Consider the following 25,150-nt stretch of genomic DNA (forward strand, 5'->3'; position numbering starts at 1 on the left):
GTCTGGATTTGCTGGGACAACGATGCTAGGAGAGGCCAAGCAGGTGGGGCTCCCCTAGGGGGCAGTGTGGGGCCCGTGCACACTTTGTGGGTCTGGAGAGATGACCCAATGGCTGGTTAAGATAGGGACAAGACAGGGCCTGCTTCCTAGAGATCAGTTCACTTTGCTGCCAGCTCTGCTGCCTCCTGTACCCGGCCAGCCCCTTAGCAAGGGGAGTACCCAGGCTGGCTCAGTTTCAGGCAGGCACATCTGTAAATAAGCAAAATTCTCCTGAGAAGCATCTCTCTTTTCCAAGAAGGGCTGGGTGTTGAGGCCCTGAGAGGAAGGGGTTTCTCCATGGGGGAATGAGGGTTTTTTTCATTCAACAATTATGAAAATAAAAACTAAGCAGATGCTCCCATCTGGGCTCACTCCACTTGCCAGACTGGGTGTGCAGAGACTGTGGCTGGGGGCTCGGGGTTTGGGAAGGAGTCAAGCCTCAAACCTAGTCTGGAGTATCTCAGGTCTGAGTGAAGTCACTGAAGGACACCATGGGGTGGGGTGGTGGGGAGGAACATACTGAGCCTCTCTTTCTCAAAGGGCTCAGATGCAACTCAAACTAGGGGCAATAGAAAGAGCTTAGATGTAGCATGGGCAGCTCCTTGGGTGTATGGAGGGGAGTATCTCAGGTCTGAGTGAAGTCACTGAAGGACACCATCGGGTGGGGTGGTGGGGAGGAACATACTGAGCCTCTCTTTCTCAAAGGGCTCAGATGCAACTCAAACTAGGGGCAATAGAAAGAGCTTAGATGTAGCATGGGCAGCTCCTTGGGTGTATGGAGGGGAGGATGGGAAGCTGACCAGATGGAGGAGCAGGAATCTCAGGCCTTTGACACCCACCAGTATGGCACATTATTGAGCTCCAACACTGTGCCAGGCACCAGTGTTACACACACAAGTATGACATGATCCACATGCTCAAAAGGGGTTTAGTAAGGGAGAGATCAGCATTTGAAATCAATGGCTCCTAACTACAACCTAGCAGGTTCCTGGTGGTGGTGAGGGAACAGCATAGCGTGGCATGATGCTTCACAAAAGGGGGGCTCATACTGCCTCCTTTACAGGGGGTAATCTATGTAAAGGGGGATAATCTATGCAAGCACTTAGTAAAGTACATGGCATTAAATTACAGCTCAATAAATGGGAGCTATTATTAGCCATTATTACAAGAAGCTGCAGAATAAACATGGCACATCTTCCTGGAGTGCCAATTTTACTCAACAATCGAGGAGGAAAGGACATTCTTTTTATATTAAAACAACAGAGACATACGCTGGAGTAGAATGCAAAACTCACTTGGATTTTTGACATCCTACAAAGATTTGGGGCCTGCATCGCCCTGCCCATTCAGCCTACTTGCTCACCCCATATCCCCCGATGGACATAGGAACTAGAAAAGCCCCTGCCCTTGGAGTGGGGAAACCTGGGTTCCAACTTGACCTTGTCAGTTACTACCTTGTGACCTTAAGTACTGAATTCCTTGGGCTCTGTTTCCTCATTGGTTACACGGTGTTAACTACACCTATATCCAGGATTGTGATAACAAACAAGATAATATATGTGAATGTGCCTGAGCAATAATAGGTGCTCAACAAATGTTAGGTTATCAGGGGCCAAGGAGGTCAGGCTAAAGGGGCACGGTAGGTGGAACAGAAGCTACTATGTTATTGCTACTAAGCCTCCCAGGTCTTTATGGGGGAGAGAGTAGGGAACTGAGTCCTGACAGCAATGACTCCAGATGGCCATTCTACCTTGTGGTCTGGGTTGGAAGTCTATGATTTGCAAACCTAGCTTTGCCCCTAAATTGTATCCTAATTCCCCTTCAGCTCATTTAGTCTCAGTTTTTCTATATCTTAGTATGTGAGTTTTCCAAGATTTGGCTCCACCGACGACTACTCCAAGCCCGATATTACCCCAATACTCTCTAAGTACTTGGTTCAGGGCATCTTAGGTACTCAAGCTGACATCTGTGCTTCATGAACGTGCTTATAACTTTTCCATGAGTGTAATTCTGTATCCTTGGCAGCCTGTAAACTACACAAAGAAAAGGGATTCTGCCTTTTTTTAAGAACCTAAATACTGTAATATTGAAGCATCCTACTAATCTGTCATTGATGCTTACAGAAAAATGTGGAAAAAATGATTTTGACTGAGAAAGGCTAGGGCCATATCTTGAGTATTCTTAATTTCCTTTTAACAACCCATTATGAATCTGTCCTCTGAGAATGTATCTAAAGCTTTTGGAACTTACTTAGGGGACACATTAGTATAATTACTTTTTATATTTTAAAATGGCAATATGGAGCAGACCATAAGTATAACAGTTCTGCCAATCTAGAATTTTAGTCTAGGCGGGGGGAGGTTTTGAAATATTATAATGGTTAAGCTTTACTGAGGGAACTAGATGCCAAGCACTGTTCTCTTTTATTTAATCCTCTCAACTGCCTGATGAGACAGGTACTGCTATTATCACCCCTATTTTACAGATGAGAAAATTAAAGTGAAAAGAAGTTTATCAGCTTGCCTACCTTTATCACATTAGTAACTGGCAGTGCCAAAAATTGGAACCCATGGCTCCCACTCTTAACTAATTTGCCATCCTATTACCTCCTGTCACGCTTACTAACCCTCATAGAACTTTGAACTCATCTAGATGGGTTGAAAGCCAAACCATAGAGGCAACTAATACTTGCTTATCTTTCTCATCTTTCTCCGGGCTTCCTTCACCAACTCCTCGACCAGTCCCTAGGGGTCATGACCTTCCAAGCTTTGCTTGGAATTCTCTAATACACTCTAGATACACTTTATACATATCTATTATGCCTTGCTTACAAGCTGCCTTGGAGTTGCTTTTTTAGCTATTTAATGTGTACATGTTTTGTCTCTCCAACTAGATTGTAAACACCTAGAGGATAGGGACTGTATCTTGCTCTTTCCGTATCCCTCCCAGTGGCTAGGACTAGGCTGGAGACGCCAAGGGAGCTCATTTAAATGTTGTTGACAGTCTCGGGATCATCCTCCAACAGCCCCCCCAGCCACTCCCCTTTTCCTCGGTCCCCACCCCTTCCTGCTCCTTTTATTTTTACCCGCTCTGGCCTCGCCCCTCCCTCATGGAGTCCGTCCTTTCCCCCCCGCCTCTGGCAGCATCTCCAGCGTCCCCTAGCGACGGGGAGGTAGCTCCTAGCAACCGCATCTCGGTTCCCTGACGACGGCGGCACGTAGGGCCACGTCAGCGCGCCATGGCCCCGCCCCCGGCGCCGGCCTGCCCCGCCTCCCCGTGCCTCGTTCGCCGCCGCTGTCGCTGCCGCCGCCGCCGGCGCCGCCTCCCGAGACTCACACAGAGCAGTTATGGCGGATCCCGCAGCGCCCGCGCCCGCAGCTCCGGCTCCCGCCCAGGCCCCGGCCGCGGCCCCGGAGGCGGCCCCGACCCCGGACGCAGCCCCCGCCCCGGCCCCGGCGCCGGCGCCCGCCCCGGACTCGGCCTCGGGGCCGTCCTCAGACTCCGGCCCCGAAGCCGGCTCGCAGCGGCTGCTGTTCTCCCACGACCTGGTGTCGGGCCGTTACCGCGGCTCGGTGCACTTCGGGCTGGTGCGCCTCATCCACGGCGAGGACTCGGACTCGGAGGGCGAGGAGGAGGGCCGCGGGAGCTCGGGCTGCTCCGAGGCGGGGGGCGCGGGCCACGAGGAGGGCAGGGCCAGCCCGCTGCGCCGCGGCTACGTGCGCGTCCAGTGGTACCCGGAGGGCGTCAAGCAGCACGTGAAGGAGACCAAGGTGCGGCGGGCGGAGTTAGCTGCTCGAGCCCTAGGCCGGGAAGGGCAGGGAGGGGAGGCGTGCGAGGCGCTGCCCGGAATGGTGCAGCTGCAGTGGGCCGAGGTGGGAGGACGAGCCTCAGCGGAGGGGACGCTCCAGTGCAAAGTCATTGCACCAGCCCTGGGCCGCCGGGCCCCGGGCCTCCCCGCGCGAAGGGACTTCCGAGCCGTGCTGTGCTATGCTGTGGCGTCGGCCTCGGGATTAGGAACGTGGACCTACCACCGTGGGGAACTCCTGGGGTCCGAGGCACGCTGGCATTACACCAGTGCGGCGCCTTGCTGACCCCTGAGGAGCTCCATGCTGCATTGTGCATCCGGAAAGGAAGGCCGTGCTGGGTCCGTGCAGGGAGGGGTTGTGGGCCTTCCAGAACAAGGATAGAGGTGAAAATCTCGGGCGACGTGAAACCAAAGAAGTTCACTAGATTACAGAATGCATTATTATGGGTGAAGAAACCCAACTCCTTTTGGTTTTATCTCGTTGCCTCATTTTAATTGCTACGGGGAACTTTGTGAGTAAAATTATTAAGAATCAGAGCCGTGATATTAATAGTGCTGAGGGGGGGATGTGACAGCTGCGACTGGGATTGATGACTCCCAAGTGCAGTTGGACTTCTTGAAAAAAAATACTATAGAACCATGGATGGAGGAGAGCCACCCATTTGGAAACCTGAAGGATTTTTGACTAGAGGCTGTTAAGCAGACATCAGACTCCCATGTGGCATTGGGGTGAGGCTGATGAATATTGCAGTTTTACAAAAACGAAGAGGTTTATCATCATAAACCTGAAACCTTGGACCAAGGTTGGTTTGATGGCTTTCGTGTCTTGTTTTCCTGAGTGTGAATTCCTATCAGTGATTCACACGCACACACACCCCTGTATCTTTCACCCCTTCTTCATCTCCTCCTCCTCCCCTTCAAGAAAACATTTCTAAGCAGCAATCAGGCCTGGGCTGTTTCAGCTGCCTGGGATGTTGAGAGGTCTGATTTCAGGGGAGGGCACTTTACAAGTTAATCTGGGTTTCTGACGCCCTGGGAGACAAAGGCGACAGAGGAATACGGCTTCATGCCGCACTACAAAGGGGGTCTGTGATGATGGCTCTGGCAGGGGAAAAAGCCCCGCTCCCGGGAGGAGTCTGTGATCCGTTTCCTAGTGGCAGAAATGACTGCTGATACCAGCAGGATCTTTTTCCTTGCCAGTGCGCATGCATCCACAGTCAGGAATCCGCACACAGGACCCCTGGCTTCGCCTCAGAGAAATGCAGATCAGGCAATAGCTTCTCTGGCTTGGGGAGGAAATTATAAGTTCATGTGCGAAACTATGTGGAAAATATGATATTTTGCAGTGGAATGCTTGTTAAAAATTACCCCCAGTATTGTTATGTCCAGAAGAGGTTTTGCTGTATATCCTGTGTTTGTGCCTTGTCTTACAAGCAAATGGTTGTTAGTGTCTTTCTGTGGCTTTTTAAAATACGTTTTTCCCTAACCATCTTCTCTAGAGGTTTGTGACTTCTGGAATGCAACTCATTTGGCTATGTCATGGCCTCCTGCCCTGGGACTCAGGAGGCAGGCCCAGCACACTGCCCGGAGCTGCCATGTTTATCAGTTGTTGTTCCTGTTCATCTTGACTTTAGTGGTTAACTTTGTTTACAGTTACGTTCAGTCTGCCTCCCCCACCAGTATAATTATATGAAGTTTGACTTAAAATACCTGTTTTGAAATTAAATAGAAAATAACCTTAAGGCACCCAGCTTGGATATATTTTGAAGCTGCCCTCTTGTGACTTGCTTTGAATTTGTTGAAATCCACTGTGGCTCCATTGGTGGTATTTTCTTTGCAATTGTAGTTTCTGTAGCTTCTGAGCTTAGCAAAAGCTAAGGGGCACAGGAATTCTTGCAAGTGGTGGCAAGTAGCGTCCGTTTATAGATGGCAGGACCCAGTTCTTCTTTTAGGACTTGCGAATAGGTTTGTTTCAGGGGAAGTTGGTTTATACATGATGGGTAGCTCTCTGTTACCATGAGCCCTAGGCACAGATGACCTTGGTCATCTGAACGTCTCACCTGCTTTGCTCCAGGCCACTGATTAGGGTGGTAGGATGGGTCTTGGGACCTTGCAGCACTGTGGTTTAGGAAGATTTTCCTTCTCACTTCCCATTCTTTATAAATCCATCGAGGTGACAGTGTGCTGTAATGGAAAGACCATTAGACCGAGACTGAGCATTTAGGTTCTGATTCCTGTTCCATCCTTAATCTGGTTATGAGATTTGAGAACCCAATTATCAATAGAATAATGTAGTGACAGTTTTGGGAAACATTTTTTTTTAAAGCTGCCACCTATTGGAATTTTTTTAATAGTGTCCTTTTAATGTGAAATGCTTAGTAGGCTGTGGAATATTTTTGTACTTTTCATGTTAGTATGGTGGGCAGTGAGTAAAGGCTTAAGATGAATCTCTTGATTTCTTTTAAGTTTTTAGTGAACAAATACAAAAAGAGATGAAGAGGCTGGCCAACAAGTCCTCCCCTCTCCTGGACACTTCCATGAAAATTATCGACAGAAATAAAATAAGTAGTTCTTCCTTGGAACTGCAGAATTTATGGTCCGGTTCCTGAGGCTTCCAGCAGCCAAAGTTAAGCTTCTTTAGGACTTCAAAGAAGCACGCAGCTTGTGCGCCTTCCTTTCCTCAATCTCCTGACCTGCAGCATCGTAGCTGATTTATCCACTTGAAACTTTTCCCATTTGGCCACAGATCTCCTATGCGGAAACTTACCCCCTTCCTATCAGTGGTCGTCCTTTGAGTAAAATTTTGGAATAAAGCCAAATGCCAGCAGCCTCTTTGCCTTCTTGAGCACTGGCTAGATATGGTGGATCTTTCTGGTCTCTACCTGTCATGGTTGGACAGCATGGCCCCTGTAAGGAAGAGAGCAGACTGCTGTCTGTCAGTCCAGGTTTGGGGGCTCCCTGTTTATGATTTAGTTTTCCTATCTCTTGTGTCTTTTGCTTTAAGTTGCCACAACATTCATGGTCTCTTGTGGTTTGAGATTTAATGTCTCTAAATTAAAGCTGTCTGTCTGTGATCACCCTGCTTTTGTGAGGCCATATGTGTATGTGTGTTTGTAGCATCCCTGATGACAGGCCCCTCAGGAATTGGCTTTTCGGTTTATTTTTGGCTCCTACTCAGGCCAGCATTTCCATGGGGAAAGCTATTTAGGTGTAGCGTCATAGCATGTGAAGTTTGCTTGCCTCACGTGTCTAGGTACTGGACCCATTAAAAGCAATTGTTCTTATGATGCAATAGGAAGAAGTTAGGTAGGGTTAACCAAGAATCAGTATGGGGTGCATCTAATTGCATTTTATTCAGGTAGGATCACAGCACTGTAGACTCTCACAGCTGTTCTGTGATTTTATTCTTTGAACTTCGGTTTCCCCCATTCCGACTCCTGGGACTCAGTGCCTTGATGGTGCCTCTGTCTGGCTTGCTGCCTGACTCAAGGGCACTTTTACCAGATGAGGGGCCTGTGTTTGTATCCTCTGATTGGAAGTCAAAACTCTTGAGTGCTCTTCCTGGCTGTCACCTACTCTGAATGACCTTGGCCTAGTCACTGCCTCATTTTTTGTCTCTGCAATAAAATACAAGGTCTGTCTTTCTAGCCCCTGAAATGAGCCTGCACAGGTAGAATAACCAGAAGCGTAGCTGGGTGGTGCCTGGGGTGGCCACTTGGCTATAGCAGACACCATCCTGATGTCCATCAGGCAGAGCCAGCCCTGTCCCTTCAGGAGATCACTTCCGTGTGTCACAGGGTGGTGCTGACCACAGGGCAGCCGAAGAGGTGCCTTGGGAAGCAAAGGTGCACGGGGTGAGGGTTTGTTTTAGAAGGGTGGGAATTCCTAACTGATCTTGTTGCTTGAGACCTGGTGGATTATAGATTTGACTTCTTTGTTAAGCCTCATGTAAATAGACATGAACTTCACTCCTCTGTTACTTTATAAGAAATTCAGTAATGCACATTTAAACACCTGCCAAAGTCCGCCATTCTTCAGGAGGGGGAATGGAATGAATATATATGTGTGTGTGTCTATACATTTTCCAGAATCTGGATGACATCTTTTGAAATTCCCAAAAGATAGGTAATGAGATTATGAATTACAGGATGGTAGAGTTATTGCTTTTGTATTTTAAGATAATGAGAACATTATCTAGCGTTACTATGTGCCAGGCACTCTAAGGCTTTCTCTGTATTACTTAATGTTCACAACCCTATGAATTAGGAACTATTATTATTGCCGTATTTCAGAGAAGGAAACTAAGGAACAAAGAGGTTAAGTAACTTATCCAGTGTCACACTGCTAATAAGTGGAGGAGTGAAGTAAATATAGTTTGCTCTCCCCTGAGAATGTTTAAGTTTGGGATTCATAGATCATTACTATATTGAGTACCCTGATCAAGCATGAGCCACAAACCCTGCGGTTGGCATTAGCCATACAGTCTTTAAACACTTGAAAGTCTTAGTGGAGTAGGAGGTGGCTACAGGTGAGGAGGGAAGAAGGAACAGGGTGTTGGGATGGGTGGCAGGTAGGCCAGTGGCCAGGAGGGCGGGAGATCACGGTTGGGGAGTGCTGTGGGAGAAGCTCTGCACTTGTGATGTGCTTCTGTTCTACATTTTCATTCCCTGGCCCCTCAGTCATTCTCAAAATAACTGTCGAAAAGCACATTTTGTTTCTAGAGAACCTGTGAATGCCCTTAGATGTTGAATGAAAGCAACCTCTGTAAGTCTGATTCATTCCAACACTGGGTTATTCCTCACCTCCGCCTCCCAGGGCAAAACAAGTCCAAGTAACTGGCATTTCTGTGTTGTCTTAGAAATGGTTAGTGTTAGGAAATCCAGCTCGACCTCCTGCCCCCGGACACCTCCTGTCCCCTCTCCTGCTGCTGTTGTCGCCCTCCTGCTGGGAATGCTGAGTCATGAGGCAGGTTCAGAAGGCCTGCTCGGACAGAGGCTCAGTCCTGCTCGGTTCCAGATCCTTTCCCTTCACTTGCCCTGAATGTGACTGCTCTCCACCTGTTTTTGCTTTAGGACATTAAAGGTCTTTTTGCACTCTCCCCATCTCCACTTCGTTGTTATCTCTGCTTTTCCCTTTCTCATTTTCCTGTTATGTCAGGAGGAACTTTTTCTCTCTTTTTTACTATTTTATCATAGACCTCATGGATTCCAGTGGAACCGCCATGAGGCCAGTACTTTACAAAAGGGGTGCGATTGTAGTGCGGAAGGTGAATTGCCATGACAATAGTGCTGGGGCCATCATCAGTGTCAGTTGCCCCTGGTGGTCCTCCTAGAGTTGGATTTAGGGTGATTTCTGTGACAAGTGGCTTCTCTTTCAAAGAGCCATCCAGTAGTTTTCACCCTGGAGGGCGTGATCTCTGCTCCTATTCTGATTGACAGAAGCCTATGGAGTTTCCCTACGCAGAGCTTAGCCTGCTTCTGTTTGGGGGTGGGAGGGTGCTAATTTCAGTGGATACTCAAAGCGGGGAAAATGGGAATTGGGAACGTTTAAAAAGTGCTTTTTCATCTGCAAGATGCCATCACTTAATATTTAGCAGGATTTTTGTGTTCTTAACTGTCGCTCTTCCCCGAGGCTCCGCTTGCCCAGCCACTGGATGCCAGGCCCCGAGAAGGTCATGGTTTTAGTGCTGCTGCATCAACATTTGCAGCTCTTACTGGCGGGAGTGCACATTCAGAATTGCTTCTGTTTCTGACATTTCCACCAGCCTCATGGGGCACTCTTAGGAGCCGCCCGACGTGTGTGGTTAGAGACGGGGAAGAGCAAAGCGCTTACTGGAATTTTTTGTAGTTCAGAATAAACTGAATCATGTTAATGGGTAACCCTCTGAATTTATGTATTCCAAGGTTATTTGCCCTTGTTTTGCTCTTCAGCTACATTCTGCGGTTGAGGATTTCGTGTCCTTCAACCCGGGCTCCCTGTGTTGAAAGGATCTTCTGGTCAGTTTTGCCCACAGGTATACTGTGTTTTTCTGAAGCAGGATTGTGAAAAGCAAGTTTTTATTATTTAAACGTTGAGGCAAATGATATATTGTATTCAACTAGGCAGTAACTTCTGGAATGAATGTCTTTTTTGGATTAAATCTGGTTGACTGGTTGAGGGGCTTGGGGTTTGTTTGCCTATTTTGGGAGACTGAAGCATTTAATTTTCTGCAGTAGGTCAAAGGAATAAGACAGTTACCGGGTCACTTTTGGCTTAAATTGATAATATAGCTATATCTGGTGAAGATTCATTCTCATTATGACAATTGAAAAAAATTTTTTATTGTTTTTCCTCCCCAAATCCCCTCAGTACATAGTTGTATATTTTAGTTGTGGGTCCTTCTAATTGTGGCATGTGGGATGCCATCTCATCATGGCCTGATAAGCGGTGCCATGTCTGCGCCCAGGATCCAAACTGGCTAAACCCTGGGCCGCTGAAGCGGAGCACGCGAACTTAACCATTCAGCCACAGGGCCGGCCCCAACAATTTAAAACTTGAAAAACTTAAGATACTAAGTAGTGCTGAAAAAAAAAAAAAACAGTCAGTCCTAGCCAACAATGAAGTGAAAACCCCCAGCTAGCAGGAGAGAGTCCTTCAGTCATTTAAGAGTGTTAGTTCTTCGTTTGCATCCTGCCGGTGAGAGCTGGTCTGTCATACTCTGCAGCTCGGATGAAGGTCTTCATCCTTGCTGTAATTTTTGAGCCTTTTTGTGGGAGATGCCGCTGTGATTGAGGGCTGGTGAAGTGTCGTGACAGGCATATCCACAGGACTGTACTTGCTAGCCCCTTTAAGTGCGGGTGGGAAGGAATATGGACACACAATTCTGTGCCTCTTGTGTGGCTTCTGGGAGTATCAGGACCTGACATACTCCGTGCTGAAAGCATCCCCTGATTTGTCTGCTCTGACTGTTTAATTGCTTAAGGGAGTTTGAGGGCCCTTAAGGTGATGATATCATCCTCAAGCCAAGGGAGAAAGAGCTCTCCCTAACCCCAGTGTGCTTTGGGGGCATCCCAGCGCCCTGCTGGTGGGAAGGGGTGCCTACCTCCATTTCCCCATGACCTGCGCACCCCTTTGCCTTTCTCTGGCCTCTCACACCACAGGGTGTGAATGGCTCTCCTGAAGGTCACAAAGGACTAGTGAATTCCTAGGCCCTGCATTTACGAACTTTTTCTCAGTCCTTGTCCTTTTGACCTGTCGGCCTTGTTAATATGATCGATCATGCCCTCTCTTTTTTTTTAAATGCCTGAAGCCGCCACCTTTTTCTAATTTTAATTTTTTTAGTTCTTTTTTTTTTTTTGAGGAAGATTAGCCCTGAGCTAACATCTGCTGCCAATCCTCCTCTTTTGCTGAGGAAGGCTGGCCCTGAGTTAACATCTGTGCCCATCTTCCTCTACTTTATATGTGGGACGCCTGCCACAGCATGGCTTGCCAAGCGGTGCCTGCCATGTCCGCACCCGGGATCTGAACTGGCGAACCCCAGGCTGCTGAAGCAGAATGTGCACACTTAACCCCTGCGTCACTGGGCCGGCCCCTGATCATGCCCTCTTAATGGAAACTCTTCTGTTGGGATCCGTTATACCAGACTGTACTGAATTTTTCTCTCTTTTGCCTTTTTCTTCTCACTTCTCTCTGTGAGACTTCCAAGGATCTGTGCTCTTCTCTCCTCATTTCTCCCTTCCTGTCTTTTCTTCAGTGCTCTTGTCCATTCCTGTAGCTGTAGCTGGTACCTGCATTAATACGACGCCCACATTGTATTCCCAATGGCTTCCTTGACAGCTCCATCATGTCGTCTAGAACCTCAGACTTTGTGGGTATAAAATCTTTATAACTACCCTTCCCATCTCCAAGTCTATGGAATTTTTTTTTTTAATTTCTTTTCCAAACTTTTTGTTGTGAAAAAATTTCAAACATAACAGAAAAGTAGAAAGACTAGGCCAGTGATTACTGTTTACCAACCCTTATGAGTCAGGAGTTAACATTCTGCCATATTTACTTTATCTATATTTGTAAGTATATATAAATATATTTTCTCCTGAGCTGTTGGTAAGTTAGTAACAGACATGATGACACTAACCTCTAAATACTCAAGCTTGCATCTTCTAAAAATCAGAACATTTGGGATGATTTTAAATTTGCCTTTTTGGGCCCCCATTCTAATTTTTTTTCTTAAAAAAAATTTTATTGTAAAATACACATAACATAAAATTTCCCACCTTAACCATTTTTAGGTCTATAGTTCAGTGGTATTAAGTACTTTCAGAATGTTGTGCAGCCATCACCACCATCCATCTCATAACTCTTTTCATCTTGTAAAACTGACACTCTACCCGTTAAACGATAATCCCCAATCCTCCCGGCCCCAGCTCCTGGCTACCACCATTCTACTTTCCGTCTCTGAATTTGACTACTCTGGATAACTCCTATAAGTGGAATCCTATAGTATTTGTCTTTTTATGATTCGCTTATTTCACTTAATATGATGTCCTCAACGATCATCTATGTTGTAACATTTGTCAGAATTTTTTTCCCTTTAAAGGGTGAATAATATTCCATTGTGTGTATAGACTACTTTTTGCTTATCCATTCATCTGTCAGTGGAGCTTTGGGTTGCTTCCATATTTTAGCTATTGTGAATCACGCTGCTGTGAACATGGGTGTACAAATATTTCTTTGAGATCCTGCTTTCGATTCTTTTGGGTACATAACCCAGAAATGGAATTGCTGGCTCATATGGGAGATCTATTTTTACTTTTTTGGAGAACTGCTGTACTATTTTTCACAGCAGCTGCACCATTTTACATTCCCACCAACAGTGCACAAGGGTTCCAGTTTCTCCACATCCTTGCCAATATTTGTTATTTTCTGTTTTGATAGTAGGCATTGTACCTGGTGTGAGGTAATATTCCCTTGTAGTTTTGCTTTGCATTTCCCTAATAATTAGTGATGTTGGGCATTTTTGCATATGCTTAGGGGTCATTTGTATGTTTTCTTTGGCAAAATGTCTGTTCAAGGCATTTGCCCATGTTTGAATTGAGTTGTTGTTGCTGAGTTCTAGGAGTTCTCTATATATTCTGGATATTAATCCCTTATCAGACATGTGATTTGCAAATATGTTCTCCCATCCTGTGGGTTGCTTTTTTACTCTGTTGATAGTATCTTTTGATGCATAAGCATTTTTAATTTTCATGAATCCTGATTTGTCTGTTTTTTTCTTTTGTTGCCTGTGCTTTTGGTGTCAGACCCCCATTCTAATTTGTCATCAAATCTTTCATCAAAATGCCTCTTGTATCCTTCGCATTTCCTTTCTACAACAATGGCTTGTTCTCTGGTTGCCTCATGCCTGGACTCATCTCTACTGGTCTTCCTGCCTCCAGACCCTCCTTCAGCCCGGCAGACAGCACTGCAGGCTGACCTCCCAGATGACTGGATGGTGTCAGGACTCAGCCTCTTGTCATGCCTCAGCTTGTCATTCAAGGCTCCTCACCTATGTTTCACGCTTAATCTCCTGCCTCTTCAGTTGACTCCAGCTAATCAGACTGTTTCCCGAGTTTACTTGAGCTCATTCCTGCCTCTAACACCCTATGGCACTTAGCTGACACACTCAGATTCTCTCTCGCTGGATCAGAAGCTTCTTGAGAAACAGGACTTTCTGTGAAAGTTTATATTCTGAATGGCTCACATGTAGATTCATTGGAAGCATTTGAGTGAATGACCACATCTTTCCCACTTACCTACAGAGTGTTCTTAGCCTTTTTCCAGATGCTTCATGGTCCGTGCTAGAGCTGTGTGGGCCCGTTGCCAGCTGACACCCCCCACTTAGGGTGCTAAGTATCTTGACCATGTAATTTATTGCCCAAGCTGGGCTCTTTTGAGAACTCTATGAAAATTTCTCCAGGACTGAGACATGTGGGCATCCTAATACTAGGAAGAGCAGATCAATTAACTACACTCTATTATAGGGTGTTATTTTAGCAGCCTCCATCACGAAGCTCCCCAGGCAGAGTACGGGCACAGTGGGCTGGACTGAGCTGGCCAGAGCTGGTGTCACCTATGGTTGAAATGTTATTGTTAATATCCAGCAGAAATTGAGACATTTTCCTGGCCACAGGCTCCCCAGGAGCATGGGCTGGGGTGAGAACTGAGAGGCTGTGTCTTTTGAAGCCAGTGAGAAGTCTTCCTGGTTGGTGCCACCGCAGGTTTCCTTCACGTCCTTGGCACTGTGGCTCTTAGCGATCTGAAGAAAGCAACAGTCTAACATTCAGAAGACACCTGAGTTTTAGCACCCGTAGTAACCTCAAGACCTTGGTGGAAGCACCCACCCTCTCCAAGCCTCAGTTTCTCAGCTTATCAAATCGGGATAATGTACTGTCATGAGGAGCAGCTGTAATAACCCAGCTGAAAGCACCTGGCAAACCTGCATTCCCGTGTGTGAGTTTCTTGAATGGTGATCAGCATGCAGTCCTCCCCTTAAATGGTTGAGTTTTTCAGTATGAGACTCCTCTGTTGGAAAAAGAACGCCAGCCTGACTGCAGATTAACCAGGAACACAGCTTGGGCTTTGTGCTCTGCCTGCCTCAGCACCCTGGGGGAGTCTTAGTGCAGCCTGAAGTCGCAGTGCTTATGCCAAGTCCTCTTACTTTGAAGGAGATAGGTGCTGTCTATTAAAAATGGATATAACCACCCCTGATTATCAGCGGGGGAGGGTGTAGAGCATGGATAAATGAAGTTTAAACCAGCACTTCTCAAAGGCTAAAGTGCATGCAGTCACCTTGTTGATACAGATTCTTCTGAAACAGTCAGGCTAGGGAGGGCCCAAGAATCTTCATGTCTACTATGCTCCCTGTGATGCTGATTCTGCTGGTTGGGACTCCCCTTGGAGTTGGACTGATGAATGGGTCCTTCAGAAGCCTTGTTGATGACAGTAGGTTCAGTTTGTATCCCCCTCCCCAAGTTTTAAGTATGTAACTGCTTTGAGGTTTTTGTCTCCCTTCTGCTTAGTCTTCTAGTTAGCAGTGTTAATGCCAGAAGTTGTCAAAAGATGGGCCACAGGAGGGCAGGGAAGTTGATTAAGTGCCCCTGATGACCAGGCAGTGCTTTCAGGTCATAGTGTTAGTGTTGGGAAAGCCTTAGTGCCTGGAAGACCTGCGTTCTTGCCCCTCCTCCACTGCCTGTGGAACGATATTAGTACACCCTCGTTGCTAAGACATTTAATCAGATTTCATTTCTTTTTAGGATGTAAATATGATAGTTGTTATGAATATAATGCAACCAGTCCAAGAGGAAAATGATTGAAATTGCTATCTTTTATCCGGCCAGAATCAGTGGATTCCTGCTGTGTGCCAGCCGGTGTAACACATGCTTTACATGTGTCATCTTACTCTTTCCCTAAAGTGGCTGCTGTCCCATTTTAGAGAGGGAGAGACTAAAACCTAGAGAATGCCTGTAGCTCACCCAGGCCACGCAGCTCGTGAGGGGCCCGAGGCTGACTGTACGTGCTGCCAAAGCACAGGCTCTTTTCACTGGCTACACAGCTGCCCCCTGCGGCCAGCTGGGTGCTGTGGGAATACAGAGACATTCCCCTCCCCTGACAGGCCCTGTTCCCTAGATCAGGGACCAGCAGAGTTTCTGGAAACGACCAGATGGTAAACATTTTAGGCTTAGCAGGCTGTACTGTCTCCTTCACTACTACTCACCTTTGCCGTTGTAGTGTGAAAGCATTGAGACAAGCCAACGAATGGGCGTGGCTGTGTTCCAATACAGTTTTATTTAAAAAAACATGCAGCAGGCTGGATTTGGCCTGCAGGCCATAGTTTGCCGACCTCTGCTCTAGAAGAGTCCTGACCAGTGGAAATAGAATGTGAGCCACATCTGTAATTTTAAACTTCATAGAAGCCTCTTTTGAAAAAGTAAATAGAAACAAGTGAAATTAATTTTAATATATTTTACTTAACCCACTGTACCCAAAATATCATATCAACATGTAATCAATATAAAAATTAATGGACTGTTTTACATTCTTCTTTCTGTAGTGGCTACTGTATTGGATAGGGCTGCTCCAGAAACTTGGTCTCGTAGAAAGAAAAACATCCCTCTAATGCCTTACTCAGCTTCATTTTCTTCATAGCACCCAGCGTCAGCTGAGGTTTCATTACTTCATTTCCATGTTTGTTGTCTCCTCGCCCAGAAGGTAAGAGGACAGAAATGTCTCATTCACTGCTCTCAGTGCCTAGAACAGTGACTGGCTCAAAGGAGGTGCTCAGTGGTATTTGTTCAGTGAATGAATGAACACACATAGAATGTGCTAAGTTCTATCTCAAGGGCACAGTTAAAATTCTGAAGGGGTTTGGTGGGCGAGCGTTAGGAAAAGCTTTCACGGAGGTAGCTTTTGAGCTAGCATAGCGCCTGCAACGTTAAGAAGAATTTGGAACAGCAGTGGTGTGAGGGAAGAGTATCCTAAGCAGGAAGAGCAATATGAATAGACAGTACAGGCGGGGAGTTTGCGCGACATTTGTGAGAAATAGTTCACTTGGCCTTAGAACTCCTTTAAGCTTAAAAATCATTGAGTACCCCAATGAGGTTTTATTTATATGGGTTATATCAATATTTACCAGATAAATTAAAACGGGCTGGCCCCGTGGCTGAGTGGTTAAGTTCGCGTGCTCTGCTTTGGCGCCCCAGAGTTTCGCCGGTTTGGATCCTGGGCACAGACCTAGCACTGCTCATCAGGCCATGCTGAGGTGGCGTCCCACATAGCACAACCAGAAGGACCTGCAACCAGAGTATACAGTTGTGTATTGGGGGGCTTTGGGAAGAAGAAGAAAAAAAAAAGAAATTAAAACAAAATTTAGAAGTCAAAAATACCCAAGCACCCATTCTGTTAGCCAAGAGACCAATGACGTAATCGCTCATGATGGAACCTCTGGAAAATTCCACTGTAGTCTTGTGAGAGGATGAGAGAGAAAAAGGCAAATAACATCTTAATAGTATTATGAAAAAGTTTTTACTTTGGGATTCCCTGAAAAGGTCTCAGGAATCCCTGGACCATGTTTTGAGACCTGCTGAGCTAGAGATGGGGTGTAAGGAGAAGGGCTGAGAGAGAGTGCCAGCAGGTTAGGTGGGGTCTGATTGCAAATAATAACAATCAACATTTATTGTGCGCCTGCTGTGTTGTAGGCGCTATTGTAAACACTTTTTATGCGTTAGCTCCTTTAAGCCTCACTGGCTGAACTCTGTGAAGTAGGTGTTAGTATTTTATGTATTTTACGGATGAGGGAGGGTCTGAGGCTGCCCAGGGTCACGTAGCAAGTAGAAGAGCTTGGATTAAACCCGGGCAGTTGCCCCTCAAAGACTTTATGTCATACTTGCTACGTGGTATAAAGGTCTTTGAATGAGAGACTCAGGAGTTTGGATTTTTTTACATATGTATATATAATGAGGAGCCACTTCAGAGTTTGCAGTCAATGATCTGGCAGCATTTCAACAAAATGGATTAGGACAGGGGTGGGGAGGGGAGGGGGGGCTGGGAAACCTGGAAACCAGTTGGGAGGCTTTTACAATGCAGGTGAGTTGTATCTTTTGTGCATTTAATTTTCATGACATCACAAATATATGCGTGGTGCAGAGTGTTGAAAGTACTGATTTTTCATACAAAATGGCCCCTAAGTGTGAGCCAGCAACTTATTCGGTATTCAGTGGATGAAGCAGCAACCTGCTCCAATGCCAGAGGGAAAACTGCTGTGTTGGACTTAGTGATAGTTTTAAGGGATCTTTCTAGGGTCACATTGACGATGCTCTTTGACCTTGGAACCCAACTCCCGAGTAAAATTAGGACTCTGTTGAATGTGAGCGAGCAGTAATAAAGCTTTAATTAGAGTGGTGGGGCTCTAGAGGTAGAGGGAGTGGTTGGGGAAGGTTTCTCTGACAGGGTGGTGGGCACTAAGCCCTGCAGGGCATTTGGGGGTAAAAAGTAAAGTGTATATAATGCTGACAGGGCTGGAACCGTGGGTGTCGGCATGCCCGGGGCTTTCAGATGATCAGGAGGGAGTAAAAAAAACATCTTTTGTATGGTGGTAAAATATATATAACACAAAATTTATCATTTTAAGTGTGCAGTTCAGTGGCGTTTAGTATTGCAGTGTAACCATCACCACCATCAGTCTCCAGAACTTTTTCATCTTCCCAAACTGAAACTCTGTCCCCATTAAACAATACCGTTTCATAAAAGTAATAGGCGTTCACTGTAGATACATGGTCCCCAATGTACAGAGAGTGAGAGGGGCTCCTGGCAGCGACTCGGGCCGCTTGAGTGCGTAACCGGATGGTAGTCCTGTCAGTAACGGCGGCGTGGACAGAGAAATGTTGAGGACTCTCTCAGTTTTGGACACACTGTGTCTTAGATGCCTGGAATCATCCAAGTGAAGAGAGATACCTGTCTTGGAAATGTGTGGTTAATCTGTCCTCCATCTCTCTTTTATTCTTATTGTTTGACCTGTTTCATGCCCTTATAATTGCATTTTTAAAGTAAACACTTTTTTTTTTTGAAAGATTGATACTTAAGCTGGCAACTGTTGCCAATCTTCTTTTTTTTTCTTTTCCTTCTTCTTCTCCCCAAGCCCCCCAGTACATAGGTGTATATTCTAGTTGTAGGTCCTTCTAGTTGCTCTATGTGGGACGCCGCCTCACTGTGGCCTGATGAGTGGTGCCATGTCTGCACCCAGGAGCCAAACCCCCAAAACCCTGGGCCGCCAAAGCGGAGCGTGCGAATTTAATCACTTGGCCATGGGGCTGGCCGCAATAAACACTTTTTAAATTTACAGAAAAGTTGCAAAGATCTTACATAGAGTTTCCAGTGTATCCTCACCCAGCTTCCCCTAATGTTAACATTTTAAATAACACGGTGTATTTGTCAAAAGCAAGAAATTAACTTTGTTTCCACACTGTTAACTATACTACGTACTTTTATTTGGGTTAGTTTTCCACTAATGTCGTTTTTCTGTTCCAGGATCCAGTCCATGATACTACGTTGCGTTTAGCATAACTGCCTTTTGAATGTTGGGGAAAGCCTTGTAATTGATCTCTTTCTTTCTTTTTATCTAATTCACTCTTCATCCTCTGCTCTAAGAATTATCTTTCTGAAGAATTTTGTTCAGCAGCTTTTGATGCCAGAGAGAAGGGTCAAGCAAGATGCTCTCTAAAAAGAGACAGTCCACAAGTGATGTGTGGCTGTGGAGAGCACTCCGAGTAGAGGGGTGTGGCTGGCAGCCACGGTGGCATTGGGTGAAGAGGTGAATGCAGAGTGAGGGAGGGGGTGTGGGTGCAGGGCCCAAGAGTCAGGGAAGTGGGGAAAGTCCTCAGGCTTAATGGCCTGCTGTTCAGTCTCTGATGCTCCCAACACTGAAGAAAAACTGGTGGGATTATTCTTTTATTTGTCTTATATTTGTAGCTTTTTTTCTGATTGCAAGTTATGTTAAGTTGCTTATACATGGTTAATACAAAAAATTTAAGAACATACAAAAAATAGGTTTAAAAAGTCATCTATGGGCCAGCCCTGATGGCCTGGTGGGTAAAGTTCGGCACCCTCCACTCTAGTGGACTGGGTTTGGTTCCTGGGTATGGAACCACACCACTCTTCTATCAGTGGCCTTGCTGTGGTGGTGGCTCACATAAAAAAAGAGGGAGATTGGCAACAGATGGTAGCTCAGGGTGACTCTTCTTCAGGGAAAAAAAAAAGCCTTCGTTTATTTAAAAAAAAAAAATCATCTATAATTCCACCACTCAGGTATAACTTTTTTATTATTTCAGTGGATGGTTATTCTAGTCTTTTGTGAGCATATAAATATTTCTCTTTACAAAAATACTTACTGTGCTAACTGTAACCATCTCCCTCACCCCAACCAGCTTCGAAAGAGGTTGGGTTCAAAAGACTCTTCACCAGTGTCCAAGAGAGGTTCAGGTATGTGGTACCCATGTGTATTTCCTCTGAGTACTGGCAGCTTAAATCTGGACACAGTCTTCTCTTTGTTGATCAGTGTTCTAGAAGGCATCTTTCCCATGACAGACTATCATGTGCATGCAAAACCTGTCAGATTTTTTGTTGTGCAGGTGACCCCTCCTTGACAAACTTTGTGGGTGTCCTGGGAAACTCCTTAGGAGCTGCTTGACATCTTCCCTGACTTTGATGTTACACCTATTCTCATGGGCTGGAACCTAAGCAGTCATTCCTGGGTTGTATTTTGAAAGCAAAGAACACCAATAACAAAGACTTCTTTGCCACTTTCACTTTGCTTCGGCTTTAGGGTCTCGATTCCTAGGCTTCTGCTTGACTAGCATTGGACTTCAGGCTCAGGTGGTGCTCAGTCCTTGCACGTTGGCTGTCACTTTACTCTCCCTTGCACAGGTACACCACTGTCACCACGTCACAGAGATAGACTCAGCCCTTCAGGATCATTTCTGCGGTTGATCAGCTCATCCCGTGTACTCTTGAAGTCTTCATCCTGCTCTTTCTGCTTTCTCTCTGTTGTCCTCTGTTCTTTGGGGTCCTTCCTAGTAAAATTCCTTCCCTTATCAGCAACTTTAGTGCCCACTGCCTTCACTCCTCTCAGATGTGACAGGGTTAATGTTTGTGAAGCACACGCAGACTAAGTACAGGCCAATCAGAAAGGCCAACTAGGACTGCTGTTTTTTTGGAACATGGCTTTGGTCCTGTCTACAGTGTTCATAATAAGTTGAATGCTCATAGGTGGAGGTGTTGCTGTGTTGTAACGTTTTCTTCCTGTTTCAAAAAAGATTTTTGACAGCGTGATTTTTAATGAACACACATAATTCCATCAGGTGGACTAACCTGACTTTCTTGAACCAGTCTCCTCTTTTGACCAGATAAATTGTTTCCAGGTTATCACAGTTTTAAATAATGGGACTAACATCTTTTTTTTTTTTAACTTTTTTATTGTGGTCTAAATAGTTTATAACATTGTGAAATTTCAGTTATACATTAATGTTTGTCAAACACCAGGTAAATGTGCCCCTGCACCCCCTGTGCCCACTCTCCCCCCCTTCCCTTCCCCCTGGTGACCACTAAATTGTTCTCTTTGTCCATAAGTTTGTTTATATTTCACATATCAGTGAAATTATACAGTGTTTGTCTTTCTCTGTCTGGCTTCCTTTGCTTAACATGATGCCCTCAAGGTCCATCCATGTGGTTGCGAATGGGACACTTCTATCTTCTTTATAGCTGAGTAGTATTCCATTGTATATATACAGCACATCTTCTTTATCCAATCATCAGTCGCTGGGCACCTGGGGTGTTTCCACATCTTGGCTGTTGTGAATAATGCTGCAGTGAACATAGGGGTGCACAAGTCTCTTTGTATTGTTGATTTCAAGTTCTTTGGATAAATACCCAGTAGTGGGATAGCTGGGTCATATGGTAATTCTGTTTTTAATTTTTTGAGGAATCTCCATACTGTTTTCCAAAGTGGCTGCACCAGTTTGCATTCCCACCAGCAGTGGATGAGAGTTCCCTTTTCTCCACAACCTCTCCACCGTTTCTTATTTTTTGTCTTGGTGATTATAGCCATTCTAATGGGTGTAAGATGATATCTAAGTGTACTTTTGATTTGCATCTCCCTGATGATTAGTGACGTTGAGCATCTTTTTATTTTTTTTTAAAGATTTTATTTTTTCCTTTTTCTCCCCAAAGCCCCCCGGTACATAGTTGTATATTCTTCGTTGTGGGTCCTTTTAGTTGTGGCATGTGGGACGCTGCCTCAGCGTGGTTTGATGAGCAGTGCCATGTCCGTGCCCAGGATTCGAACCAACGAAACACTGGGCCGCCTGCAGCGGAGCGCGCGAACTTAACCACTCGGCCACGGGGCCAGCCCCGACGTTGAGCATCTTTTCGTGTACATATTGGCCATCTGTATATCTTCTTTGGAAAATGTCTATTCATATTCTCTGCCCACTTTTTGATCGGGCTGTTTATTTTTTTGTAGTTCAGTTCTGTGAGCTCTTTATATATTTTTGAGATTAACCCTTTATTGACATATGATTTGCAAATATTTTCTCCCAGTTGGTGGGTTGTTTTTTCATTTTGATCTTGGTTTCCTTTGCCTTCCAGAAGCTCTTTAGTCTGTTGAAGTCTCACTTGTTTATTTTTTCTTTTGTTTCCCTTGTCTGAGTGGACATTGTATTTGTAAAGATCCTTTTAATGCTGATGTCAGAGAGTACTGCCTGTATTTTCTTCCAGAAGTTTTATAGTTTCAGGTCTTACCTTCAAGTCTTTGATCCATTTTGAGTTTATTTTTGTTTATGGAGAAAGATGATTTACTTTCATTCTTTTACATGTGGCTGTCCAGTTTTTCCAGCACCATTTATTGAAGTGGCTTTCCTTTCTCCATTTTATGTTCTTGGCTCCTTTGTTGAAGATTAGCTGCCCGTAGATGTGTGGTTTTATTTCTGAGCTTTCAATTCTGCTCCATTGGTCTGTGTGCCTGTTTTTGTACTAGTACCATGCCGTTTTGATTACTATAGCATTGTAATAGGTTTTGAAGTCAGGGGTTGCGATGCCACCAGCTCTGTTTTTGTTTGGCAGGATTGCTTTGGCTATTTGGGGTCTTTTGTTGCCCCATATGAATTTTAAGATTCTTTATTCTATTTCTGTGGAGAATATCATTGGGATTCTGATTGGGATTTCATTGAATCTGTAGATTGCTTTAGGTAGTACGGACATTTTAACTATGTTTATTCTTCCGATCCATGTACATGGAATATCTTTCCATCTCTTCATGTCATTGGTTTCTTTCAGTAATGTCTTACAGTTTTTCTTGTATAGATCTTTCACCTCCTTGGTTAAATTTATTCCTAGATATTTTATTCTTTGTGTTGCAATTGTAAATGGGGTTGTATTCTTGAGTTCTTGTTCTGTCAGTTCGTTATTAGAGTATAGAAATGCCACTGATTTTTGTCCATTGACTTTGTATCTTGCAACTTTGTTGTAGTTGTTGATTGTTTCTAATAGTTTTCCAATGGATTCTTTCAGATTTTCTATATATAAAATTATATCATCTGCAAAGAGCGAGAGTTTCACTTCTTTAGTGCCTATTTGGATTCCTTTTATTTCTTTTTCCTGCCTAACTTCTCTGGCCAAAACCTCTAGTACTATATTGAATAAGAGTGGAGTGGGCACCCTTGTCTTGTTCCTGTTCTCAGTGGGATCTCTTTCAGTTTTTCCCTATTGAGTATGATGTTGGCAGGGGGTTTGTCATATATGGCCTTTATTAAGTTGAGGTATTTTCCTTCCATACCCATTTTATTAAGAGTTTTTATCATGAAGGGATGTTGGATCTTGCCAAATGCTTTCTCTATCTATGGAGATGCTCATGTGGTTTTTGTTCCTCCTTTTGTTAATATGGTGTATCACATGACTGATTTGCAGATGTTGAACCATCCCTGTGTCCCTGGTATGAATCCCACTTGATCATGGTGTATGATCTTTTTAATGTATTGCTGTATTTGGTTTGCCAATATTTTGTTGAGGGTTTTTGCATCTATGTTCATCAGCGATATTGGCTTATAATTTTCCTTCTTTGTGTTGTCCTTGTCTGGTTTTGGGATCAGGGTGATATTGGCCTTGTAGAATGTGTTAGGAATATTTCTGTCTTCCTCAATTTTATGGAATAGTTTGAGAAGAATAGGTAATAAATTGTCTTTGAATGTTTGATAGAATTCTCCAGAGAAGCCGTCTGGTCCTGGACTTTTATTTTGGGGGAGGTTTTTGATTACTGTTTCAATCTCTACTTGTGATTGGTCTATTCAGATTCTCTGTTTCTTCTTGATTCAGTTTTGGGAGGTTGTAAGAGTCTAAGAAGTTATCCATTTATTTTAGGTTATCTGGTTTGTTGGCATATAGTTTTTCATAATACTCTTGTAATCTTTTGTATTTCTGTGGTATTATAATTTCTCCTCTTTCATTCTAATTTTATTTATTTGAGCCTTCTCTCTTTTTTTCTTAGTGAGTCTGGCTAAGAGTTTGTCAATTTTGTTTATCCTCTCGAAGAACCAGCTCCCTGTTTCATTGATCCTTTTTACAGTCTTTTTTGTTTCTATTTCATTTATTTCTGCTCTAATTTTTATTGTTTCCTTCCTTCTGCTGAGTTTGAGCTTTGTTCTTATTTTTCTAATTCTGTCAGGTGTAGTTTAAGATCGTTTATTTGAGCTTTTTCTTGTTAATGTGGGCCTGTATTGCTATAAATTTCCCTCTTATGACCACTTTTGCTGCATCCCATAAGAGTTGGTATAGTGTGTTTTGATTCTCATTTGTCTCCAAATATTTTTTGATTTCTCCCTTTATTTCTTCGACAACCCATTGGTTATTCAGTATCATGTTGTTGAGTCTCCACATTTTTGTTTCTTTCCCAGCTTTTTTCTTGTAGTTGATTTTTAGTTTCATGGTATTATGGTCAGAAAAGATAGTAGGTATGATTTAAATCTTCTTAAATTTATTGAGGTTTGCCTTGTTTCTCTATATATGGTCTGTCCTTGAGACTGTTCCATGTATGCTTAAGAAGAATGTATATTCTGCTGTTTGGGGATGGGGTGCTCTATATATATCTGTTAAGTTCATCTGGTCTAGTTTTTTGTTTAAGTCCACTATCTCCTTGTTGACTTTTTGTCGGGGTGATCTATCCATTGATAAGTGGGGTGTTGAGGTCCCCTACTCTTACTGTGTTGTTGTTGATATCTCCTTTTAGATTTATTAATAGTTGCTTTATCTACTTTGGTGCTCCTGTACTGGGACTTATAACACTTATAAGTGTTCTATCTTCTTGGTGGAGTCTCCCTTTTATCGTTATATATACTGCCCCTCTGTGTCTCTCTTTACCAGTTTTATCTTGAAGTCTACTTTGTCTGATATAAGTGTGGCAACACCTGCTTTCTTTTGTTTGCCATTAGGTTGGAGTATTGTCTTCCATCCATTCACTCTGAGCCTGTGTTTATCTCTAGAGTTGAGATGTGTTTCCTGGAGGCAGCATATTGTTGGGTCTTGTTCTTTAATCTGTCCTGCCACTCTGTGTCTTTTGATTGGAGAGTTCAATCCATTTACATTTAGAGTGATTACTGATATGTGAGGGCTTAATACTGCCATCTTATCACACATTTCCTGGTTCTTCTGCATTTTCTTTGTTTCTTGTCCCATGTATTTCAGACTACCAATTTGATTAGGTAGTTTTCTCTGTTGGTTTTCTTCTCTTTGTTTATCATAAATGTTTCT

At 44.4% G+C, this 25,150-nt stretch overlaps 1 protein-coding gene across 3 annotated transcripts in view; it reads left to right on the top strand.

Annotated features, from left to right (window-relative positions):
- Positions 1-3,327: 3,327 nt before the first annotated feature.
- The window catches only part of UBE2O (ubiquitin conjugating enzyme E2 O), a 65,006-nt gene continuing 43,183 nt past the window's right edge, over positions 3,328-25,150 (top strand). Inside the window, exon 1 of one of the 3 annotated variants that reach the window (XM_070559949.1) lies at positions 3,328-3,809. In XM_070559949.1, coding sequence (XP_070416050.1) covers positions 3,387-3,809 — 423 coding nt within the window. In that variant the 5' untranslated portion in view covers positions 3,328-3,386. The remainder of the gene's footprint in view (positions 3,810-25,150) is intronic. The other 2 variants (XM_070559948.1, XM_070559950.1) reach the window with 2 other exon arrangements.

Source organism: Equus przewalskii, chromosome 10 (genome assembly GCF_037783145.1).
Source record: "Equus przewalskii isolate Varuska chromosome 10, EquPr2, whole genome shotgun sequence".
Classification (NCBI taxonomy): Eukaryota; Metazoa; Chordata; class Mammalia; order Perissodactyla; family Equidae; genus Equus; species Equus przewalskii.